The 24,483-nt window shown below is 38.0% G+C and overlaps 1 protein-coding gene across 4 annotated transcripts in view; it reads right to left on the reverse strand.

Annotated features, from left to right (window-relative positions):
• Window positions 1-24,483, reverse strand: part of ARHGAP18 (Rho GTPase activating protein 18) — a 132,009-nt gene that overhangs the window by 37,736 nt on the left and 69,790 nt on the right. For all 4 annotated transcript variants that reach the window (XM_079938882.1, XM_079938881.1, XM_079938880.1 and 1 more), the window contains exons 2-5: window positions 21,349-21,545; window positions 17,686-17,924; window positions 13,935-13,998; window positions 9,465-9,643 (exon numbers count right to left, since the gene is read on the reverse strand). In XM_079938882.1, coding sequence (XP_079795008.1) covers window positions 9,465-9,643; window positions 13,935-13,998; window positions 17,686-17,924; window positions 21,349-21,545 — 679 coding nt within the window. The remainder of the gene's footprint in view (window positions 1-9,464; window positions 9,644-13,934; window positions 13,999-17,685; window positions 17,925-21,348; window positions 21,546-24,483) is intronic.

The raw sequence follows: 24,483 nt of genomic DNA on the forward strand, positions 1-24,483 counted from the left end.
TAAAAGCAAGACTTTAGAGCCAGCATGCCCACCGGTCATCTAGCTACTGCCTAGTTGTGTCTGACTTCTGGCAACTCTTTAACCATCCTTTCTGTAAAATGGGAGGAAGAAAGGGGGAGGGGGTTGGGGGAGGGGAAGGAGAAAGGGAGAAGGGAAGGGGGAAATGGAAGGAGAAGGGGAGGGGGAAAGAGGAAGGGGAGGGAAAGGCGAGAGCGAAAGAGGGGAAGGAAGGGGGAGGGGGAGGGGGAAGGCCACCTAGTTCAGAGGGCTGTTGTGAGGTTTAAAGGCCTGGCACTTCCCAAACACTTTTATGTGGTTGCTGCTACTATTACTTTCACCACTGAATAAATAAGCTGAGACTTAGATATACCACTATCACAGGCAAGGAAGTGGTGTTCTCGTAGTTTTGTGCCTTTCTCAAATATTATCTACTACCTATTCAGCCTCTTTTAATATTAAATATATTAAAATAAGAAAAAAAAAGTAAGAACATGAATTTCTCTAACGTATTTACTACAAATGACAGCCCCATTGTATTTACCAATTACTAAAACAACGATCATTCTCTAATAGTTTGATAAAAATCTTATTATGAAGGTTGTATCTCTTGGGTTTGCCCTTGATTTCCTAATTTAATGGCCAAGGATATTCAACTGATTCCCTTTTATTCCCTTTATTTTGCTCATTTTTGTGCCATATCATTAACACTTCATAGTCTAAAACCTACTGCAAAAGACGTGTCCTAAATTAGCAGTTCTCAAGGTGTGCTCCAAGGAGCCAGAGAGGTGCCCAACACTTTTTTCAAGGAGTCTAAGAGGTCAACACTATTTTAATAATTAATACTAAGACATTATTTGCCTTTTTCACTCTCATTCTCTCATGATGCACAGTGGAGTTTTCCAGAGTTTTCACAAGACATGTTATTGCCAACAGACTGAACGCAGAAGTAGATATGAGAATCCAACTAACGTCAACTCAAGCCAGACATTAGAGATTTGCTAAAATGAAAAACCATGGCACACTTCTTAATAATTTGTTTTAGAAAATATGCCTATTTTGCATAAAAATGTTATTTATGTTCACCATAACACTAATATATTTTAAATGGGTTAATAGTTTAAAATTTTTTCAATTTTAATTTCTAACATGGTAAATATCCATGGGTATAACTGACATAAAGAAAAGCTCTCCCCCCTCACATACACAGTATTTTAAATTATTTATCAAGAGAAACTTTTCCTTAGCCTACTTATTCATGTTTCATAGCTCAGGAACACAGGTCAGTGACCAACTTCCATGGAACTCAATCCAAAGAAATTCTTTACATTCCAAAATCACTTTGTACCAGCCTTCTTCGTCTCCTCAAAATCTTCCATGGGATCACAGCTTCCGTAGAAATCTGTGTACGCCTTCTTTCTTGGGTCAGCCAGAGTAAACACAGAGAGCTGCAGTCCCCAGGGAGACAGCAAATGCTCCAACGGTATGAAATCACAGATTCTTGGCCAGAAGGCCATGCGTCTGAGGTTTCATCAGAGCACTGGAAGCTGTGGTAGTTATTCTCCTCAACACCAACATCCTTCCTGACTGATAAGACAAACGCTTTTTGAGGTCCTCAATAATTTTTAAGAGCCTAAAGGGGTTATAGGGCCAAAATGTTTGAGAGTCACTGTCCTAGAGCATCTCCTAAAACCTACAACTTTTGGCAGTTGAGCAGCTAATTCCTTTCAAGCAAACTCAGCTCCAAGAGAGAATCTTCTAAAGTTCTCCACAGAACCTCCTACAGAACCTTCTTTGGAATCTGCTATAGTCTCAAGAAAGTCCAGTATAGGAGAAAAGAAATCTTTCTTAACTTTTTGTAATACATTTTCCCTATGAGAATATTAAAAGAACAGCAGTAGATATCATTAATATGCAGCCAAAGTGGATTTCCAGCAAAATTTCCAGCATTAATGGTACAGTGCCTAGGGGTTGAGAACGAGAACGTGCAGCCAGATATCACAGTTTGGACTTTTAACTATTACTGCAAGGTAAGACAAAAATAACACTCATCTTTCATAAATGGTTTGTCATTCTATTCTGCAAAAGTTCCAACGGGATAAAAATTATTACAGCATATTCTAGGTTGGGAAACTGAGGTTCTTTAAGAGACTAAAAATGCCCACATAGCCAGTGATATATGGAAGCAAATTCAGACCTTCTAAATCCTAAATTCAGTGGCCATTCTGCTCGGCTCCATTTTCCCTGCCCCCCACAGCAGGCAGGGAGGAATCTAGGTTGATCAGTGTTGATGCAGGACTGTGAACCCCGCAAGGACAGGAACCATGTCTTAATCACCTCTGTATCCCTGCTATACCACAGCCCTGACACACTGCGGGTGTTCTGTCCCAGTGTATTCAATGAATGAAGACACACACCAGACAGGGAGAAAAGCACAGAATCAAGCTCAGTGAGGTACAGGGTTACTGGCTCGGTGCTCCCCCAATTTTTTGGGATTTGTACTGGGCTTCACTTTTAAAATCACACAAAACTCTTCCCATTTTTTTCTCGCCTGGCCCCAGAGTTCTGCTAATTGTTTTGTTTTCTTAAGGGCTGAACCAATTCCATTTACCAACCATTTATTAATTTAAAAAAAGCCCTAAATGTTTCATTAAAATCAGTTGGTTTTGTTGTAATAAACCAAATACACGTAATATAATTATTTAAAGCATTACCCAAAGTAAATGTGTAAAGAAACCTGAAATATTATTAGTTCAAACATTGGATTTACCTAGCAATATGTCATGAGCTTTATTTATTTATTGATTTAACATTGTGCTTAATGAAAGGAGTTAGTTCTTTATCCCAATGTTTAATTCATAGCAGCAGCTTTAAATATTTATGAAGTTTCACATCGTTTTTGTTTAGTTAATAGACTGGATGGTTCAGTTCGTTGGCTAAGAGAAGGCAATGCGATTTCAGCAAAAGAAAAGCTCTTCACCTTTTGAAAAGTGTGCTTTAAAAAAGGAATGAAATAAAATTTTTCAAAACATATAAGGTCCTTGGCTCCCATGCATTACCATAAATTAATCAGGCAGCTCACCCAGGCTGCACCCCTCTTCTGTAGGCCTTGAGGTATGAGGGGCCCATTAGACACTTTATCAGCAATGAGGGACTAGACTTTTTCACTCATCAAGTCACTCTAGCTTCAATTCAGAAAGCAAGAGAATCTACGCTTACTCGGTCAATTTCCACAGCTGACTTCTTATCATCTGCTAGGAAATTCATTTCTTATCTAAGATTCTTCCATGTGTAAAAATGGGATTTTATTACAGTGTTTCAGTCATTGTCATCCTAGGGAATGAATACTTTTCTAGATAAATGAAGTTTTAGAAAACTTCAAACTCACAGTTTTTTAAATTTATTTTTTTAAATGGAGAGCAATAATCATAATTTAAACTTCTCATGACAATTCTGGATCACGATCCTACACACCTACTTTTGCATTGTGTACAAATGTGTGTCTGCCTTAGGTTTTCAGTCTCCTCACCCTGTTCCGAACTAACATGTCTTTCACTGTCCTTCTGCTTCCTCCAGAGATGTTCCATTTTCTAACAAACCCCCAACTTGAGCCCCCATGCAAGTTTTTAGCCTTCAGTATGCACTGAGCTTTGTTACCAGACAACCAAAGTTGCCATAAAACATGAATTTACTTGAATTAAACATAATTCAGTAAGAATCCAAAAGACACTAAAGACTTAAGAAAATATAGGCATGCATCTAGAATATAGGCTTCACCATAGTTATCATTTCAAAGCTATGATCTTAAAAATTGCTAAATAAAGCCTTACTGATTTTAGTCTCCCAAGATAGGATAAAGGAGTGCTACTAAATTTCTATTGTATATGAAGGACTCAACAAACCAGAATCTTATTTGTATAACATCCCAAGCTATCCTGAAGAAGTTGTCAGTAGCACCAATACAAGGACACAAACTCACACCTAAATTAAATGCACATATACCTTGCGGGCACATGTCATCATGATCTTCCAGAAAAACTCCAGCTTCAAAGGCTTAGTCACTGAAGCCAAGCCTTAGCATGCCATGTAATCTCTCTAACCTGTTTTTTTGTATGAAAAAGAATCATAATATCCACCTCATAGAGATCATTCGATAAATGAACAAAATAATTACAGAGCATACTTTCTAAGATATCATGGGTACACAAAAAACAATAAGTAACAGCTAAATTTTCATCTTCACACACATTAAAGGTTATAAAACCTGATCTCCAAATTTAAGAGAGAAATTTGAATCTGCTGTAAGAGATCATAAGGAATTAACAAAGATTGCCCAATGCCATAAGAAAAAGGAAGTGAATGTAAAATGAGGTCAACAGAGAACAATGTATTACATAAAGCCTACTGCTTATTTACAGAAGCAGGAGAGCATGGAGTAGAAATGGAATTTGAGGTTTTATCTGCTTAGACTCTCACCTCAGAGTGACGAGTATAAATATTTACTTCACCAATCATGCTGATGACCTGTAGAAAGCTTACAGTATGCGCATGCCTTCTAGAAGATATACAAATAAATAAATGGTTGTATAGATGAACTGAAGCATATATGCATAAATAAATACATGGAGGGGTTTCCCTGGTGGTGCAGTGGTTAAGAATCCACCTGCCAATGCAGGGACATGGGTTCAAGGCCTGGTCCAGGAAGATCCCACATGCCGCAGAGCAACTAAGCCCGTGCGCCACAACTACTGAGCCGGCGCGCCACAACTACTAAAGCCTGCACGCCTAGAGCCTGTGCTCCGCAACAAGAGAAGCCACCACAATGAGAAGCCTATACACCACAACGAAGAGTAGCCCCTGCTTGCCACAACTAGAGAAAGTCCGCACACAGCAACGAAGACCCAACACAGCCAAAAATAAATAAATAAAAATTAAATTTAAAAAAATTAAAATAAATAAATACATGGATACATTGACAATAATTATCAAAAGCATGGCACCTTAACAGTTTAAAGAATGATTTTATAAATTTTATCTAATGTAAGTTCACAAACAGGAAAGCACTAACAGTAAAGCTAGATACTGAGCTAGACCCCAAAGGATGGGATAAGGCTTCCTTGATAAACACGGAACTACAGACGGGTAGAAATGGGAAGGTCATTTTAAGCTTGGGGCACAACGTGAATAAAATCTAGAAAGCAGGTGAGCAAAAATTAGTTTGTTAGAGAATAAAATGAGAGAGGAAGTTTTGTCTTTAAGTTTCTGAACAAAATTCCTAGTTTATTCCACTGTTCGAATCAACAACTTAGAAGTCAACAAAGTCTTCATCTTGTTTAATTAGACTCTACCATCCTTCACTTAAACCCCCTTCCATCTGTTGAGATATATTAGACCATCACTTTTTTTTTTTGTTTTTTTTGCTGTATGCGGGCCTCTCACTGTTGTGGCCTCTCCCACCGCGGAGCACAGGCTCCGGACGCGCAGGCTCAGTGGCCGTGGCTCACGGGCCCAGTCACTCTGCGGCACGTGGGATCCTCCCGGACCGGGGCACGAACCCGCATCGCCTGCATCGGCAGGTGGACTCTCAACCACTGCGCCACCAGGGAAGCCCAGAAGACCATCACTTTTAAAAGATACTTTTGCTAAGGATGGTCTGGAGCCTGGATCATCTCTTTAGGCCACATGATGCATGCATACTCCTTTACTTTTCCCAAAAGGCGTAGAAATAGATTCTTAAAAATATATGATAAAGCCTGGAAACAACCTAGATGTCCACCATCAGGTGGCTGGTTAAATAAACTGCGATACATCCTCACAGCAGGGTACAATGCATAAATAAAAAGGAATAAGAAATATTTCTCTCTACTACTATGGAGTGATCTCCAAGACATACTGCTAAGTCAAATATAAGTAAATAAATAATGAAGTGTGTATAGTGGGCTACCATTTATCTAACAATGGAAGGATAAACCATAAAATTAAAAGAAATTTACCTGTAAGGTAATTTACCTGTGAAGGGCAGGGAGAGAAGAGGGTGATGGCGCAAGTATAGAAGTGAGACTTCTTATACACCTTGTTTTTAATTCTGACTTTTGGACCACTTAAATAATTTACATGTTTACAAAATAAAATTAAGTTTCAAAACAGCAATCACTAAACATTGAATATGAAATGAAACTAATTAACCCAACCAGGTATGCAGTTGGTGGCATAACCATATGGAGAATCACTATCCTAAACGACCTAAAGCAGAGTAATTTGATTATTACAGTCCTTCTGGGATGTATCCCAAGGATACAACCAACTGAGGAAAAGAAAAACAAGCTTAAACTGTTTCTTAGTAATCACATTGTTGATATGCTGTGCATTAACGGAGGATAAAACACATAAATAATTATGTGATACTCTAATTGTATTATCTGCTGTATCCTGAAAACCACTATTCTCAGCATGGAAGAAAGAAGACACAGATGTACTTCTGTCCTCTGAAAAGGCTTTAAGCAATGACCAACTCAGAGAAAGGAACATTCCTAGTGTCTTGAACATAGTCACAAAAGTATATTCCTACTAAATGGAATCAGAGTTTCTTGCAGAAATAGACAATTCTAAGTCTGAAGCAGAAAATATACCAGAAACATATGAGAAATTTTCTCTAGGGTCATGTCATATATATGTCTACATCCATGAGTTAAGATACTATTTTTACAAGAAAATTAAAATGAAACAACACTAATTGGTCACTGATGAAAGATGCTAGGGAACAAAAAAAAAAAAAATTGAAGACTGGTAAATGAAAGTAAGAAGTAACCCATTTGAGAACATTTTTCTTAATAGAAGTATTCAAATTAATAAAGGAAAAAAAGAAATTAGAACATCATTTTGTAACCATCAATAAACAAAAGGATCCAAGCATTGATCAGCAGCAGCTGCTAATTTCACAAAAGACAACCAGATATTTTTAATCTCTTGATACATGATCACATATGAAGTAGTCTTGACCAAAAAATGAGCCTGAGTCTGATCAATCTAGAGTCAACCAATTTACAAGAAGCAGAAGAACATGGGGACAGAACAAGAAACTTAATAACCATGTTTCTTCAACAAACAAATTTTGAGGGAGGGAGAAAGGGAGAAAGGAATGGAAGAAAGGATAAGGAAAAAGAGGGAGGGTAATGAAATAAGGGAGAGAGGGAAGGAGGCAGAGAAAGAGAGAGACACACAGAGACAGAAGGAGGGAGGGAGGAAGGGATTACGAGTCTTGAAAGGCATTATCAACCAACTGCAATGTATGAACCTTATCTGGATCCTGATTCAAACAAACTAAAAAAAAAAAAAAATCATGAAATTTGTGATTCAATTTGAAATTTGAACACTGATTAGATATTTGAAATTAAGAATTATTAGCAATTTTTAAGGTACAATAATAGTAATATGGATATATATTTTGGGTTTTTTTTTTTCATTTATTTTATTTATTTTTGGCTGCATTGGGTCTTTCTTTGTTGCTGCGTGGGCTCTCTCTAGTTGCGGCGAGCGGGGGCTACTCTTCATTGCGGGGCACGGGCTTCTCATTGCGGTGGCTTCTCTTGTTGAGGAGCATGGGCTCTAGGCATGCTGGCTTCAATAGTTGTGGCACACGGGCTCAGTAGCTGTGGCTCGCAGGCTCTAGAGCACAGGCTCAGTAGTTGTGGCGCACAGGCTTAGCTGCTCCACGGCATGTGGCATCTTCCCAGACCAGGGCTTGAACCCGTGTCCCCTGCATTTGCAGCCGGATTCCTAACCACTGCGCCACCAGGGAAGCCCTGGATATGTGTTTTTTAAAAAACCTTCTTTATCTTTTTGAAACACATACTGAAATATTTATAGATGGCAAAATATAATTCAGAGATGTGTTTCAAAGTAACACAGAGTAGGGAACTGGTTGGGGGTATGTATAGGACAGGACTAGTCATGGGAAAATGAATGTTGAGGCTAGGTGGTGAGTATTGGGGAGTTCATTATACTATGCTTTTTAACTTTTGTGTGGTGAAATCCTACAAAATAAGTAAATGTATTTTTTTTCTTATTAGTCATCCATTTAATACACATCAGTGTATACATGTCAATCCCAATCTCCCAGTTCATCACACCACCTCCACCACCACCCCCGCCGCTTTCCCCCATGGTGTCCATACATTTGTTCTCTACATCTGTGTCTCAATTTCTGCCCTGCAAACCCGTTCATCTATACCAGTAAATGTATTTTTTAAAAATATAAGACATTCGGTAGCAATGAGAACACTCAGTACACAGAGGTTGGTTTCTAAACACAATCTGCTACTGAAAAAACAAGGACTCCTTGAAGAAACAGATTACTTCTAATCTGAGAGGAGAAAAGTACAAGGTGAGCCTGGAACATCTTGTACTAGAAAGCAAAGGAGTAAGAGAATGAGGACATGTTAAATGGCATAGGAACCAGCTTGAAGGGCTCCCTTTTGTCAAATCTGGGTAAATTTAAGCATCAAAGAAAAACAATAATGAGTTATAAAACACTGAATAAAAAAAGGAAGTTTTTGAATAGTGATATTCAAAAAAAAAAAAGGGAGGAAAAGCACTATTATGGAAGATTGCCAGCCAATCAATATAGAAGAAATAATAGAATGAGAAAAATCACCGTTTCTCAAACACTAGTCTAATTATTGTTTCAGGCAAGGATTACAAATGCATGGTGAAGCCACTGGGCGGTAGGATATTCCCTCGGTCTCAAGGATCGCAAATTAGTATTAATTGTACATAGGAAAAGGTATCTTTATGATGGGGAGAACCGGTGAACGTCTCCTTAACCAAGTGGTCAAAATTCCATTTCCAGTAAAGGGACCATCTGATGTCATGCCCCTCTTCTGATGATGCAATGAGAGGCATAAACATCATCTAGGCAGTAGTGTGACCAAAAATGTTTAATGTGAATTCAGTCACCAAGAACAGACAAAATCAGAAATTTGATTTGGACTCTTCAAAATATTAAAGAAAAATCAAGGGATCTGATCTAGATTTAAGAAACCAAAAAAATATGACATTAAATGCAACACATGACCCTCATTTGAATCCCAGGTGGGAGTAAGGGAGAAGCTATTGATATTAAGGACAATATTGTGACAATTGGGAACATTTTAATATGATCATATATTAAAATATAATTATTGTTTTAATGTTCAATTTCTTAAGCATTATAACTGTGTTTTGTTTTGTATGCTCTTGTTAGGCTAAAAAAAAAAAGTGAGTATATGTCTATAGTATAACCTATACATAGATAGATAGATAGATGTAAAAAGAAAGTAAAGGTTGTACAATGTTAAATGGATCTACAGGAAGGCTGGGAGTGTATGCTATACTATTCTTTCAACTTTTCTAAGGACCTAAAATTTTCCAAATAAAAAGCTGATGAAAAATATACTCTGATAATGACATCTGAATAGTGTATTACGTACAGGTAACAAGGCATCGTCCCCTTTGCTCCTCTGGATTTTCTCTCTGGAGCTCTCTTTCTGATTGACAGCTTGCTCTGCAAATGATACCTCCAGGTTGATGTCTGTTTCAGAGACAGGTGCCTCTTCAGGCACCAATGGAGTCAGCTCCTTTCCGCCAACAACTAGGCTAGATGCCTGATCTGGGAAAAAGACAAAAGATTCAAGTGCTTTGGCTACTTCTTTTTTTAACTTCTAATACATCAACCATATAAACCTTTGGGAAAAGTACTATTTACTATAAGCAATAATTAACGGTTATTTTAATAGTAAAAAGTATATTCAAGGAATTCTACCAATGGTGAATGGGGGTGTAGAGGAGAGAAGGCGGTGACTAGAAAGCCAGAGTTGAATTGTGGAATCTTTCTCTAAGGTCACAATTCTTAGACTGAGTCCAGTTCCAAAACATTGACGGGTGATCTCAAGCTCTGAATGAAAAACCTCACAAAAATTTAGTAGACTTAATCATTGCTTTATTTTATACTCGGAGAGTAAAAGCAAAAAAAGGAGAGAAGGAGGTTAGCGTTACTCTCTCTTAAAACTATGATATACCATTTAATTTCCTTACAGTGGAACAGATTCCTGAAAAAGATTTCTTCCATGCCCTGCATGTCCTTTCTGGAATGTTACCTATCTATCACAGTAAAAATTCCAAAACAAAAGTTAGCACCAACAATGTGCACTGTGGGAGTCAGGTCTGGAGGTATCTGGTACCAGAAGCAACAGGTTTTGCACCAGATTATTACAAAGATTATAACAGCTCTCTTACAACTATAAATCTAATGAAATAAGTTCCATGTATTTACATCAACAGTTTATAATAAATTTAACATTATTTTCTTGGTTTGTTTGTTGTTAATCCTCCAGGAAAAAAATTAACACCTGAAAACTTATTTGCTGAAAATGTCGGCTTTAGGCTTGGAAGAAAACACTTCTAAATTTGGCTATTTGATAAGTTTTTGGTTTTTAACACAACTCACACTAGATAAAAACCTGGAATCAATGACAGGATTACTGTTATTTTCTCATTGCAGACCTTTAATTCATGGTGGGCAGCTCTGGATTACATCAGGAAGCTTACATAGTACATTCAAATGCTTATATACTAACACAGCAAGGTGATGGAGGGTAAAGTTAATTTTAAAATTGAATAAATATGTCATATATACGTATATTATTAAAAGTCTGATGCCTTCAGAAAATGTATTTGTATTATCTTCTATATATTTTCTATACTTATAGTCACTTAAAGCAAAAACACACAGAAAAACTGTTTTACTCAAAAGAAAATACGGATAAATCTAAATCTAGCCTTTTTCACTCTCATTCAGTAAGCAGTGCGGGCTTCGTGGTTGTAGGACTTAGGTAGTGCTCAGCGGGACCCCAGGTTGGGTTTAACGTTCTACTGTTGCTGTCTTGCAATTTGAACAAGAAGCCCTACATTTTCAGTTTTCACTGGGCCTTGCAAATTACATAGCTGGCCCTGGTGACATCTCACAGTTAAGAAAGTAAGTAAAATGGACCTATGTGAATTCCAAAAATAAGAGAAAATTTAAAGCTCTTTGATTGTATTTATCTGCTGCCATCTATGCCACATTATGCTTTTCCAACAGCCTGTGACAATTTTTTTTTTAATTAGGATAACTAGACCTCTCTCCGATTAATTTTTAAAGTATTAACTTAAATGTCAAAGCACAATTTGAGTTTTACATTCCCACTGGTTTACACCGCTTTATGTTTTACTGTGAATATGTATGTTGGTTTCCTAGGAAACCATTCTAAGAGGAAAAAACTGATTAGCCATTTTCTTAAATTAGAAGCTACCTTTCTAAAAGCTGAGTGTTTATGGTCAAGAATGTTAAAACGACTCCCTTTTCTCCTTAACAGCCCCATGTCAGAGCTACAATAAACACCACCTCCCCACACACACAAACAAATGTTCTGTGAATTCAAAACTGAGGAGAAGAATTATAATTAAGTTAGAATACATTTTATACATATGAAGTTCCTTCAAAAACTGGCAAAAATAAAAAACACAATATACAAAAGGCTTAAGGATCAAATGGTAACTCCAGTTAAGGCAGAGAGCAGGAAAAACAGTTTCAGGGGTGATAAAGGAGCACTGCTAAAAGAAATAGTTAACTGATTAATAAAAGTATCTATGAATCAATTATCTACTCTCAAAGAGAAACGTTAACAGAGAATGCTGAGATAAACCTTTTGGCTCTTAAAGCCCAAAAGTGTAAATAATATAATTTATTTAATCTATTCTCCTTTGGTTTTTAAGTGGATAATAGCACTGAGTTACAAATATTTTACAAAACTCAAAGTTTTTCAATTGTCCAAAATAATCCATATCTTTATTTTAAAAAATAATTTCCCCTCCTCTTTGGAACTCGGAAAAGAAAACATAACACAAAAGTTTTAAAAGTTATTTCGGCATTATTAGTATTTCTAAATGTATGTATTAAACATTGGACTTTCATATACACAGAGTTGTATAATTTGATGAAAAGTTAAGATTGATACTTAGCAGTAGATTAATTAATTTGAAATGCAACAATGCTTGCAACATTAAAATTTTATTTTTCATTTAGAGTAAGTAACTTTGATTGAACACGCATAAAAGCCTAAGTGTAAGGAAAACATTTAAAATAGACTACGTAGCTCACACTTACAGATTTCAAATGGAAAGAGCTCCACTTTTGAACTCCAGACAATATTTTCCATGCATTTCATTCAGAACCTTTCAATGTTTGCATAACACTGGTTAATTCACTGGCTAGCAAAAGAGCATGGCATTGCCCAGAACAGGTGCAGTAGTAAATACTCAGTGACTTGGATGGCATTATACACATTCTCTTATTATTCTGACTGGAGGCTCTATGCCCACTTCATAGCATTCCAGCAAAAGCAGATGTAAATCAGGCAGCAAGTTTGTCACATTCCACTCGGCTGCTGCAAGCTAGGCTGGAAGGGACTGCTATAATGAACTTGTCTTCCAGAACTTCTGTTTATATAGCCTACATCACCATCTCTGGCAAAGGAGGAAAACACCAAGAAAGGACAATGTTTTCCTCAGTATTCATTTAGCAATTGCCAGTCGCTCTTCCCCAAAGCCCAAAGCATATTGATATTGGCACAAAAGGTTCATCTGTCTCTCTTAACGACCCAGCTCTCTAGCCCGCCTGCACTGGCTATTCCAGCTTGCTTGCCACTTCAGTGCCTACTGGCACACAGACTTAGGGAAACACCCAGTAATTTCATTCTGATATAAAGCATGTAACTAAAGAAATCTCCACAGAACAGTAAAAATCAAGTGCTTTTATAGACATAAATATATAGACACGTATGTGTCTATACACACGCATGCACACACTTATATATGCACATACGTGTGTGTGTATATATTTTAAGGCAGGGGTGCAGGAGAGAAGTTCTGAGAAAAGTATGAAAGGAAGGATAAAGATACTAGATGCTCCAAGACTCCAAAATGTCCCGTACACAGTAATTTTGGACTAACCTTTGATTTTTATAGGAAGGTTGGGAACACTTCCCAGGCCTCCACAGTCTACCTGATACTCTTCCTCCACTACTTCCAATCCAAACACAACACAAGTAATGCCATGAACACTCCAGGTGCCAGGTCTTAAGGACATAAACAAAAGAAAAGTCCCAAGCGGGACTCAGGCAGCCACCAACCACCTCTGCTATAGTTTTTAAGTAACAGCACACTGAGGATTAAATCTGTGACCTTAATTTAGAAATTTTTCCTTTTTGTAAATCCATGAAATAGCTTTAAATTCTTTCTTGGTAAGTATTAATAAAGTCTTACTATTTATTTTCATCCATGCCTTGAATTTCTAATCCATTTCTGAAATAACAGATACAGAAAAAGGAATGAAAAGGAGAGTTGTAATCAATGACCCCCCCCCAAAAAAAATCTTAACTTAAAAAAAGTTTTTCTAAACTTTCTGAAAAGCCATCCATTTATGAGCTAAGAACTTCAGATCTGAAAATGAGGTTCCAAATTCACTGGCTCCCCTTACTAGCTGTGTGGCCTTGGGAAAGTAACTTTACATCTGTAAACCTCACTTCTCTCATTTGTAGAATGGGTTAAGAACAATATTTACTACATAGAGCTCCTGAGTTTATTAAATTAGGTAAATATCTCTGCATAGTACCTGGCACATGGTAAGCATTTGGGAAAACTGACTATGTACAGAGATGTTAGAACAGATAGACATAGACAAGTATTTAAAAAAAATCAAAGGCCAACTATATGCTCAGTCTTATGTAATCATCTATTTGGGTACTTTATATGAGTATCTGAATAGAATTTGCTTACCAGAATTGAAGATGAATGTTTTAAAAGGTCTTATCTGTTTGTTATACTAATAAATGAGAAAATACAAGAGAACGGGTCCAACTTACCATCTTTTCCTTGGTATTTGTTTTCGTCTGTTCTGACTGATTGTGATTCTGCACCATCTGGAGGCTAAAGATAGAACATGGGCCATTTAGTCATCTCCACCTCACAACCAGAGAAACGGTACTGTGAAATAACTCTATTACTAACCTTCAGAGTACAAGAAATGCACTCAGAATTATATCAATCACAGAAAAAAAGGACTACAGGTATAATCAACAAGCAATCATCCAATAAACATGTGATCACCCACAACTTGTAAGACACACTACTAAGCCCTGTGGGGAATAAGGGCAACATCAAGAGTGTCCCTGCCATCAAGAACGCCGCTATACATTGAAGGGAAAAGAAAACACATCAAAAAGTTAACAATATCCATTAACAGATGAGTAGATAAACAAAATGTGAGCCACCCACACAATGAAATATTATTCTGCAATAAAAGGAAACAAAGTACAGGTACATGCTACAACATGGATGAACCTTGAAAACATTACACTAAGTGAAAGGAATCAGTCACAAGGACCACATATTGTGTGATTTCATTTCTACGAAATCTTCCGAATAGGAAAGTCATAGAGACAGAAAGTAAATTAGTGGTTGCCGAGTGGGTAAGGAGAGGAATATGAGGAATGACTGCTAACGGGTATGGGTTTCCTTTTGGAGATGATGAAAAGGTGCTCAAATGGATGGTGAGGATGGTTGTGAATCTGTGACTACACAAAAAACCTCTGGATTGTAAACTTTAAGTGGGCGACTTGGTGAATTCTCTCTCAATAACGCTGTTATAAAATAAAATTATAAGTTGACATGTAGGTAATAAAATAGAATTCTTCATATTTTTTTAAAAAGCTAGTAATAAATGTGAGATCAACTAAAACTAAATTACCAAGCAGGTAATAAGAGCGTAGATATTCAAAGGAACTCCTTTTTCAAGGGGTTGAGGAAGTGACACCTGAAGAATGCAGCCCTCCAAGGGCTTATGGACACAGGAAAACATGGCTGGCTCCTCTCACCAGTAAGTGTGTCCAGGCTGTACTTCCTCCTTTCCAAGTAAGGCTTCAGGAGGAATTCAGGAATCAGGAAGGGGAGTCTAGGTCAATCATACACAGAGGTCTATTTGAATGAACTGTCTTTAAAATACTCATTCCATTGGATTTTCCTCTCTATACAAAAGAAGATAGCCTTTGTAGTCCCCTCCCCACATACTTCAACTCAGGTGTTAGCAGAGGAGAACTCCCCTCTCCACCTGCAGTCCAAGAAGAGTCTCGAAAAGCACCGGGGCAGGTACGCAGAGGTGCTCTACTTAGAGGTTAGAGGTACCCAGGTCAGTGTAGAGCGACTACCAATCACAGAAGTGGTACAAGAGTCATGGCACTACTTCAGTCCCCCTCAGGCAGGGCAATATCATCCTCCTCCCTCCGCCCACGAGCCTGCAGGAGGCCAGCACTCCACGGCACAGGGCACACAGTGAGTAATTCTAATCTTACACAGGAACACGTATTTTGGAGCATGTGGTTGGAATTGTTTTCCTAAGCAATTGAAGATAACAGTGCAGATGGTATTCATTTCTGTATTATATTTCCCAGTGTCAGCAAGGGCTTCAAGAGGAAGCATTTGAAACGGAAGAGCTGAATATGGACAGTCATCTCTCAGTATCTGTGAGAGACTGGTTCCAGGACACCCCCCACCCCTGCCCTTGCGGATCGACATTGGAGGATGCTCAAGTCCCTTATAAAAAATGGCACAGTATAGTCGGCCCTCCGTATCCACAGGTGCAGAACCCAGGGATATGGAGGGCCCACTGTACTTATCTGAGAATAGAAGAACTGCAAGTAAAGATAGCTGGCCCATGTCTGCTTGAGGGATGGGGGACATATTTCTAATGGGTGGCAGTGTTTCGATTAAAGGCATAAAGTGTAAGCAAGTTAACATTATTTTAATTTACTTGTGCTATTTCTCTCTTATTGACTCCATCAGATGATACAACTCACCAGTTACCTTGAACTCAAACCATGTGGTTTAGACATTACCAAGAATTTGCTGGAAAATGTTGCTTGAAGCATTGAGTAGCAACATCCTCTTAGAGACTGGCAGGAATCCCACAGTACATGGTTTGCTTAGGCTCAGCTCTCTGCGCCCCCCCCCCTTTTGTTTCCTCTTAACTCCCTCAGGGAGAGCTCTTTAATTGGGAAGGAAATGTCATAATACTATATTTCCTTACTATTCATTTTCCTACAGCTAGAAACCAAGTCCAGTCCTTCAACCCCAGTGGATGTCCCAAATAACGACTGGGTGGTATGCAAGCACGTAACTGCCTCACAGCAGCCAGAGACCTACCTAGAGCAATCCAGTCACCCCAAAACTCCTATAAAATGGACTGGATTTGATCTACAGTTGGCCATGCAAATAGAGCAGGAAGCTGCAGCTACAAAGGATTTCTTGGAAGAATGAAATGTCTACAAAAAGCAAAAAACCTCTATATGACAGAAAGATACCTTAAATATAAGTCCATTTAGTCCCTCATCCTTTAAAGATTTTTGTTACCCTTTATTTATAGTGTAAATACACCTCATGTATTTACTGAGACTACTAATATCAGAATCTTATATGTAAAGCCAAACGTAGCAGGATGCACAGTGGTTAAAAGCACTTATTTAGAGTCTGACAAATCTGGGTTTACTATCTACAGGACCACTGAGCAAGTGACTTAAAGTCTATGAGCCTGTAGAACGGAAACGATGATACCTCACTCACAGGACAGCTCTAAGGATGAAACGGGATATCGCATGGAAAGTAGTTGTAACAGTAGGTGTTCAGTAGTGGCAGCAGCAAATATAACTGCTATTATGATCACTGCAATCATCGTTCAACATCCGTTCTGTTTGTTCTCACTCCAATCATCCAACTGGGTCTTCTAGACCAGAGCTATTCCAACTTCATCAGAGAACAGTCCAGAGTATAGATCAACTTTGACCCTAAGAACATCATTAAGTTCAGCTGACCTTTTTTTCCTCTTTGTAGCAAGACTTTCTTGTTGAAGGAGCAGATGATATTAATTTACATTTTGTGCAAGCTCTTGAGGTCCTCCTGGACAAGCCACTAGCAGCCCACCAACTGGCTGTACTGAGCCACACTGTTCTACGCCATACAGATCTCCTACTTGTACCAGGCCTCCCCTGACAGCCATCAGCCCCAGAGTCTCTACCAGACTCCAACAGCTTCCACTAATAAATTCATCGTCTTAGCAAATATCTACTCAAATCTTCTATGTGCTAGGCACCGTGCTACGTGCTAGATGCAAAGGGGAAGTTATTTCATGTTCAGGGTTCCTGTTTTATAATTCAGCTACAACTAGCTCCTTCACGTTCCACTTCCATTCATCCCCACATGAGTCTAGAAAAAAAGCAAATTTTCCTAAAAGAGTTAACGTAGAAGGAAGAATCCTCTACCTCTGACTTTTCTGTAAGTAACAATTAGCCATCACATTGCCTAGGAGGTTGGGGCCATTCCTAACGCTCCAAGGACACCTAACACAGGGACTGTCACAGAGAAATGTAACTTGTTTCATTTTCTGCCCCATCAGTATAACTTCTAGAAGGACAGGGGTCAAGTCCCTCCTGATCATGGAGAGCACGGAGCTTTAGCGCCTTGCATATACATGCCCATTAAGTTTTTAATGATCTGAATTAAACTGGATGGGTTCAATTGATTCTAAGCAATTATTCCTTCGCTTTATCAAAAAAGAAAACCTACCTCCCTTTCTTTTGACCCTCTCTGTTGAGCAAATATGTCTCTGACGTCAGGAACCTGGTACTGTTTGTTTTTTTTCCTCAAGGTCTGGGAGACAGTCTCTACTCGTTTCTGAACAGCTGCCGCCTGCGTCCGGGTCAGTGTTGATAAAAACACCATGCTTTCTTGGTTATCTCCAGCAGCCTCTCCAAAGAGATTGGACAAACCGGCCTCCTTAAGCCACTCTTCTTCCAGTTCTCCCTCTAAGACAATAGAGAAGAATGGTATTTAAATCACAAAATATGAGAACGTTTACATTTTTTTAAGCTGTTTAAAAACCCTTACTGAAACTCTTATATCACAACCAAACCGCAGTGCTAAGAATCATCATCTGAAACTTGGACAACTGCCATAAACTCCAGGCATAAAGATATCAAATTTTAGATCCATTTCATATACACTCAATTAAAAGTTTTAAATGACTTCACATGTGATTAACCTCTATAACTTCCCTGCAGATTAACCAGGGGAAGATAATACTGTTCCCTTTCCAGAGATGAGCAAGCCATGAAAAGATAACTTACTTCCATCGAGTTACAGAAGGAAGTCGATGCTGGGGATGGCCATTAAAGCCCTGTTTCTTGGCTTAAATTCAGCACTACCCGAGTCCAACCCTAACTGATGGAAAGGCTTGTTTTCTCTGCTCGCTGTAGCTGACAGGGAGTGTGGAAAAGAAGTAAAGAGCATCTGGACATCAGGAACTAATCAATTTCAAATTAATTTTTTTAACCCCCCAGGTCAGCCCATCAAAGTCATGTTTTTCACAAATTTTTTTTTAAAGCACACTATTTTCAGCAAAAAGACCAAAATAGCTTATTATAGGAAACCAATTAAACAACTGAATCCATTCAAAACACTGAAACGAAGTAAACAGTAAAGCAAATGTTGTATACGATCTATTGACGATTCGGGTCTTCCCTAGCAGTCCAGTGGTTAAGACTCTGTGCTCCCACTGCAGGAGCACGGGTTCAATCCCTGATCAGGGAACTAAGATCCCATATGCCAGGCGGCGCGGCCAAAAAAAAAAGGAAGATCTGTTGATGATTAACAGAAAAACTGAATGATAACTAGAATAGATTCACTCCAAGCTCCATGTTTATAGAGGAAATTGAAAGATCAAGGACTTGAGACACAAAAGACCTGTGTCCTTACCCCATTTCTGCACCTTGATGGCCATGTCACTTTGGCCGGGTCACTTAGCCTCAAGCTGACTCTGTTTTCTCATCTATAAACTAAACCACAGCTGCCCTGGGTGCCTCATAACCACATGTGAGAATGTCACATGGGAAGAACTTTGCAGAGCTCTATTATAGTCCATATCACATGATGGAGCCCTGACTGGTGTGCCCATCTATCCCTCTCTACTATCTAAACTCCATGAGGGCAGAAATAAAGTATTAATAACCTTGGCTTCAGAAACATAAGGCAGTGCCAGGCATTCTGCATGCCAGACAACAAAAACTGTTTACTGACATAAAAAGTCAGTCGTGATTATTAACGCTGTTAAGGCAGAACTCGGTATACGTGTATCAAACCAAATGGCCAGAAAAAAGCTGATATTGCCATGATAAGGGAAGTAAACAAGATTACAGTATAGAGTCACTTGTTCCATTAAAAAGTAGAGGTAAAATTCAAACAATTTCAAGTCAAAAAGAAGGCATGGGTGTATAGAAACAGTCCCAATTCTTCTTGATAATCACAACACTATGAATCCATTTTAGCCTTGGAGAATTATGAAATAGCTAAGGACACATGGCTATGCAACAGGCTCGAGTGCTGCTTTCTGCAGAATGTTTTCTCCTTACTCAGCAGGCCGCTGGTATGCTGCTGCCATCTTGAAACATTGAGACAGAAATGTTGGGAGACACTATTACCACAAAAAGCTCAACTGGATTGGTAAAGTGAGAAAGAATGAGAGTAAAATGAAAGAGAACCCAAATAAAAGAATGAGTTGGTTATAATTTTCTTTTACAAATCAGTGTTAAATTAAGGAAAATGTCTAACTTTTCTTTTTCAAGTATTATCGGTTGCTTTTTTTCAACAAATGGTATAGCAAAGGAGAAAAGCCTATTTATGTATTGATAGATTTCAGTATTAAACAACTTGATGCTAAGTCATTTAGCATTATTAAGAAGTCTTCTGTTGAGAGCGTCCCTGGTGGCATAGTGGTTAAGAATCTGCCTGCCAATGCAGGGGACCGGGGTTCGAGCCCTGGTCTGGGAAGATCCCACATGCTGCGGAGTAACAAAGACCGTGCGCCACAACTACTGAGCCTGCGCTCTAGAGCCCGCGAGCCACAACTACTGAAGCCCGCGCACCTAGAGCCCGTGCTCCGCAACAAGAGAAGCCACCGCAGTGAGAAGCCCACGCACCGCAACGAAGAACAGTCCCCACTCCCGCAACCAGAGAAAGCCCGCACACAGCAACAAAGACCCAACACAGTCAAAAATAAATAAATTTATATATATAAAAAAAAGTCTTCTGTTGAAAAACAGGTCACTACTAGCAGTGGGTCCCAAGGTACTAACTGTGGCTCTTACTTTCTTGGCATTTGTATCAATTTATACACCAAAGACTGACTTACAAACTTATAGCTGGCACAAGGCATAGAAAGAATGCTAATATAATAGATGCCAGAGTTGGGCATCAGAAACCTAGTGTCTAATTTAATAGATTAGCAAAAAAAAAAAAAAAAAAAAAAAAGAAAACATGAAATTTAAGGGGAAAAAAAAAGTGAAGTTTTACATGCTTCTTCCAGAATATGAAATACAGTAGTGGAGACTGTGGGAAATGCGGCTAGAAAGAGACTTGAGTGAAATTATGAACCAAATACAAGAAGTAAATGTGGAGGCTAAGAATGCTAATACCATCTTCCACTGTCCGAATCTGTACCCTGAGCTTAGCTGGCTAAACTGTGGCACTGCTGCCAATCTGGAGGATGATACTTTGAAAGATAAGATGACCAGTACTGGGACAGCTCTGCAAATCACCAACAACGATGGATTTATGTGAATCTTTCCTTCTAGAAGAAGTTGCTTGGCTAGTAACAAGACAACTATCCTCAACCATTTGAAAGGCTATCATGCAAAAAATAAAACACACTTGTTCTGATCTTCCAGAAGGCAGATCTACAGTAAGTGAGTAAAAGGTAGTATAGAGCAGATCGTAAATCAATAAAATAAAGAACACCGAAACAGCTCAAGCTGACGGAAAAGCAGCATCTATACTCAAATCATCAGCATCTATACTCACTAGAGGCCAAATGGCCATGTGGCTAGGATATCAAAGAAGGAATTTAAATAAAGCTTAGATGATTTCAAAATTCTAGTCTAACTCTAAGAGTCTATGATACAGCAAGCTTAGCCAACAAGATTCTAGCCACATCCAAAACTAAGCGCATTTACTTATGCCACTTATATGTGTCAGCTGCATCTATAAATCTGCCACAATTAAGTCATTTTCAAGTTGAAAGGCAGCTACCATTTATCTTTTTCTGGTTTTCCTAGCTTTAATATTTTTTTTCCTCCTCTTCCATTCCATGTATTCATTTCCCATCTATACATATTAAAAAAGAGAGAGAGAGAAAAAGAAAAAAAGAGAAAAAAGTTTTGTTAATTTCATTATTACCATCAGGCTCTTTGACAACCACCACCTCTTGATCTTCTTGTCTGTTCTCACTGGATTTCTTGATATTTTCTAGCTCGGTCCAATAATCTTCCATAGATAGTTCATCCAAAGAATCCTGGGAACTTGATCGATCAAATGGAGGTCTTTCTATAACTTTGGTGATTTCCTGGTTCATGGTATACTGGCCATATCTGCGACTATAAATTCAAAAGAAAACACGGTTCATCTTAGTACATGAGGAAGTAGTACAATTTCTAAAATATCACAGTACTGAGCTGGAGAATTTGGAAACTCAAGTTCTCCTAAACAAAACCAAAGAAATGTGTATTTTGAAACTGTTTATCTTGAGAGGCTACTGATTATAATACGCTTGTAGAATGAACAGTTTTATCCTCTATGGAAAAGCATGGCAAAGAACAAACAGCAATGGGATAAATATTCTTCCATTTCCATTTCACTTAAATTATTTTAAGGCTTCTTTAAACCTGAAAATTTGTTCTTAGAAAGCAACAGGTTAAATCTTGATTAGAGGTTAATTAAATTGGGATTGAATTTTACACAGTATTTCATATTTATCATTGATACCTAAAAATCAAACTCAATCACCCCTTACATAGCAAATATCCACAATCAATGAATGAGGCACCATTTGAATTTTAAGTTTGTTTTTTGGAACCAAAACATCAATAGAAGGATGGTATATTAAGTTTGCTGTTACACTCTATTTTAGAAAGCAACTTTTAATATTTACACTTATAAATGTACCCATTACTTACATATATTTTAAAACATGGTAAAAAATGTATTTATTGGCAATTCTGAATAAGTAGTTAGGAATTACCTTGTAAACATTTGGTTAAATATAATCTATGAAGAAAAGGATAAGTGAATAAACTTTTTAATGACTTCAACTGTATTTTTTTTCTTTGTAAGTCATATCCTACCTACTACTAACATTGAATTAAAGTGCCTAATAATAAAAAAAAACCCATATAGAATAGAAATATTAAATTGCTTCATTATTGTTTATATTGAGATAGGGAAAAGCCTTATTACTTGAAGAAGGAAATTTTTCAGCTATGGTTTTTCCCCTTTATATTCAACAATTTTTCAGAAATACAATTTGAGTGGAGACAATAACTGGTGAATGAGTGTTTTGTTACTCTAATATCAAATTGCTTTTTTATCTCCCAAGAAGACATTAGGAAGTAATACTCTGCTAGACTGGTTTTACTTACTGCACATAGAGAAAATAAAAAGAAATGCAACAAAACAAAATTCTTTAATAGTGTGTGAACATTTTCACATTTAAACTGGCCTTTCCCATAGTTATTTAAAATAGTAGGATTTAATACAGCATAAGGAAGAAGGTCACTAAACTCTGGTCGAATCTACCCAGCAGTTTAATTCTAACTGACTTAGTAAAAGTCAAAGAACTTAATTTCCTATTGTTGCAAATAAATGCAATATAACTGACTACTTAATGCGCTAGTAATGCGCTAATCAGCCAGTTTTATCCCTTTAAAGATGGTTCTCTCTGCCTTGATTACATACTTTATTAATGCTGGTGGCATGAATGATGGAACAATCCCTATAATCTCACCCCAGCAGCAATCCTGGCCTGGTGATGGGTGGGCGTTAGAATGAGGGCCAACAGCAGGAAGTCTAGACATGTTTGTGTGAATCTCTTTCCTCTAGCCTCCATTGTCCATTGTTTGCCGCCCCCATCCCTTAATTCAAAGGACACTTCCTCCCTCCCTGCCCCAACTCCTGTTTACATCCTTGTATCCCACCCTGTGGCCATGATACCACCCGGTGTTCTCAGTTTAGGGTTTACACTCCTGATTCTTAAGTTACAGTGTGAACGAGAAAGCTCTCTTTTCTCTTAAAAATGAAAAGTAAATTATATTTTTCATTTCTGTGATCACCAGCTCAACTGATCTCTGGTTCATACTCCTTAATCCTGCTTTATCAGGATAGCTAAAGCTAATTTACAGTGTTTGCCGGATTCATTTTTGGTTTATTTCATGTCAAATATATAGACGCCCTTCCTTGCTTTTGTTTTACCTCTCATTATAATGTAAGATTGTCTACTTTATTGCTATTTTCGACAACCCTTAGCCCCACGGGAGATCATGATGAGAACTGAGGAATGTGTGAAGTATAATGACTAATGCCAAATAATTTGGTTTATCTGCTCACAGGAAAGTGGTGCTGTTGAACGAAAAGTACATTAAACCTTTCACTCCTGAAGGAATGTGTTTATTCTGGCAAGAATTTTCCAGTAAATTTCCATTAAGATAAGAGCATGTGCAGAAAAATGCAAGGGCATTGAGCAACAGCGTTGTTATGTAAATATACCTTCTATAGCAAGCCCTGCTTTCAAAACACGCATAAAGCGAAAATCTAATCGCTTAGTGCTGATGAATCAACTCAATATTTTGACTTTAATAAGATTCAAAAGCTGAACAGGTTTGTTGTAACAACCTGAAGACACTGAGTCATGAAAAGGAGGATTTTTTTTTTCCTTTTTTTGGATCACTGGCAAATGCTGCAAGAAAACGATTTTTTTAAATATTAGGGGATGGAGTGTAGGTAGGAGGCAACCGTCCAGTGACAGTCCCCTCCTTAGTCAGCTGCCGAATAGTTTATATTTTCTCTAAAAATGTGACTGAACCTTCTTTATTCACAGTTTACATCAATAAACATGTCATGACACTGCTTTTCTCTTAGAATAGTCTCACTTTTGTACTCCAGACAGGCCACGGCTAAAAGTCTGGCCCTTCTTAAAACTGTCCTGGTAAGAGGCCAGTTAACTAGTTTCCTCTCTTCTGTTTTTAGGAGTATTGTTTTACGACACCATGTTCATTCTGCAAATTGGGCTCAAAAACATAAAAGCAACATCTGCTAGACATAATGAAGTATGCAGCAGCAATATTCTGTATTTCCAAAAGATCCCAGGCAACACATGGTGCTCAAATCAGAGAAACACACGCTTTGCCCCACAGGCAACTACTAATTACCTCCGCCTGACTTACCAGCAAATGATGGTTCTCTGTTCGCTTTTCCTCACTCCCCATCCAGCATCCCATGTGCTAAACATCCATGACCACTCTTCCAAAACTCCCCCATTTC

This window comes from Stenella coeruleoalba, assembly GCF_951394435.1.
Source record: "Stenella coeruleoalba genome assembly, chromosome: 12".
NCBI lineage: Eukaryota > Metazoa > Chordata > Mammalia > Artiodactyla > Delphinidae > Stenella > Stenella coeruleoalba.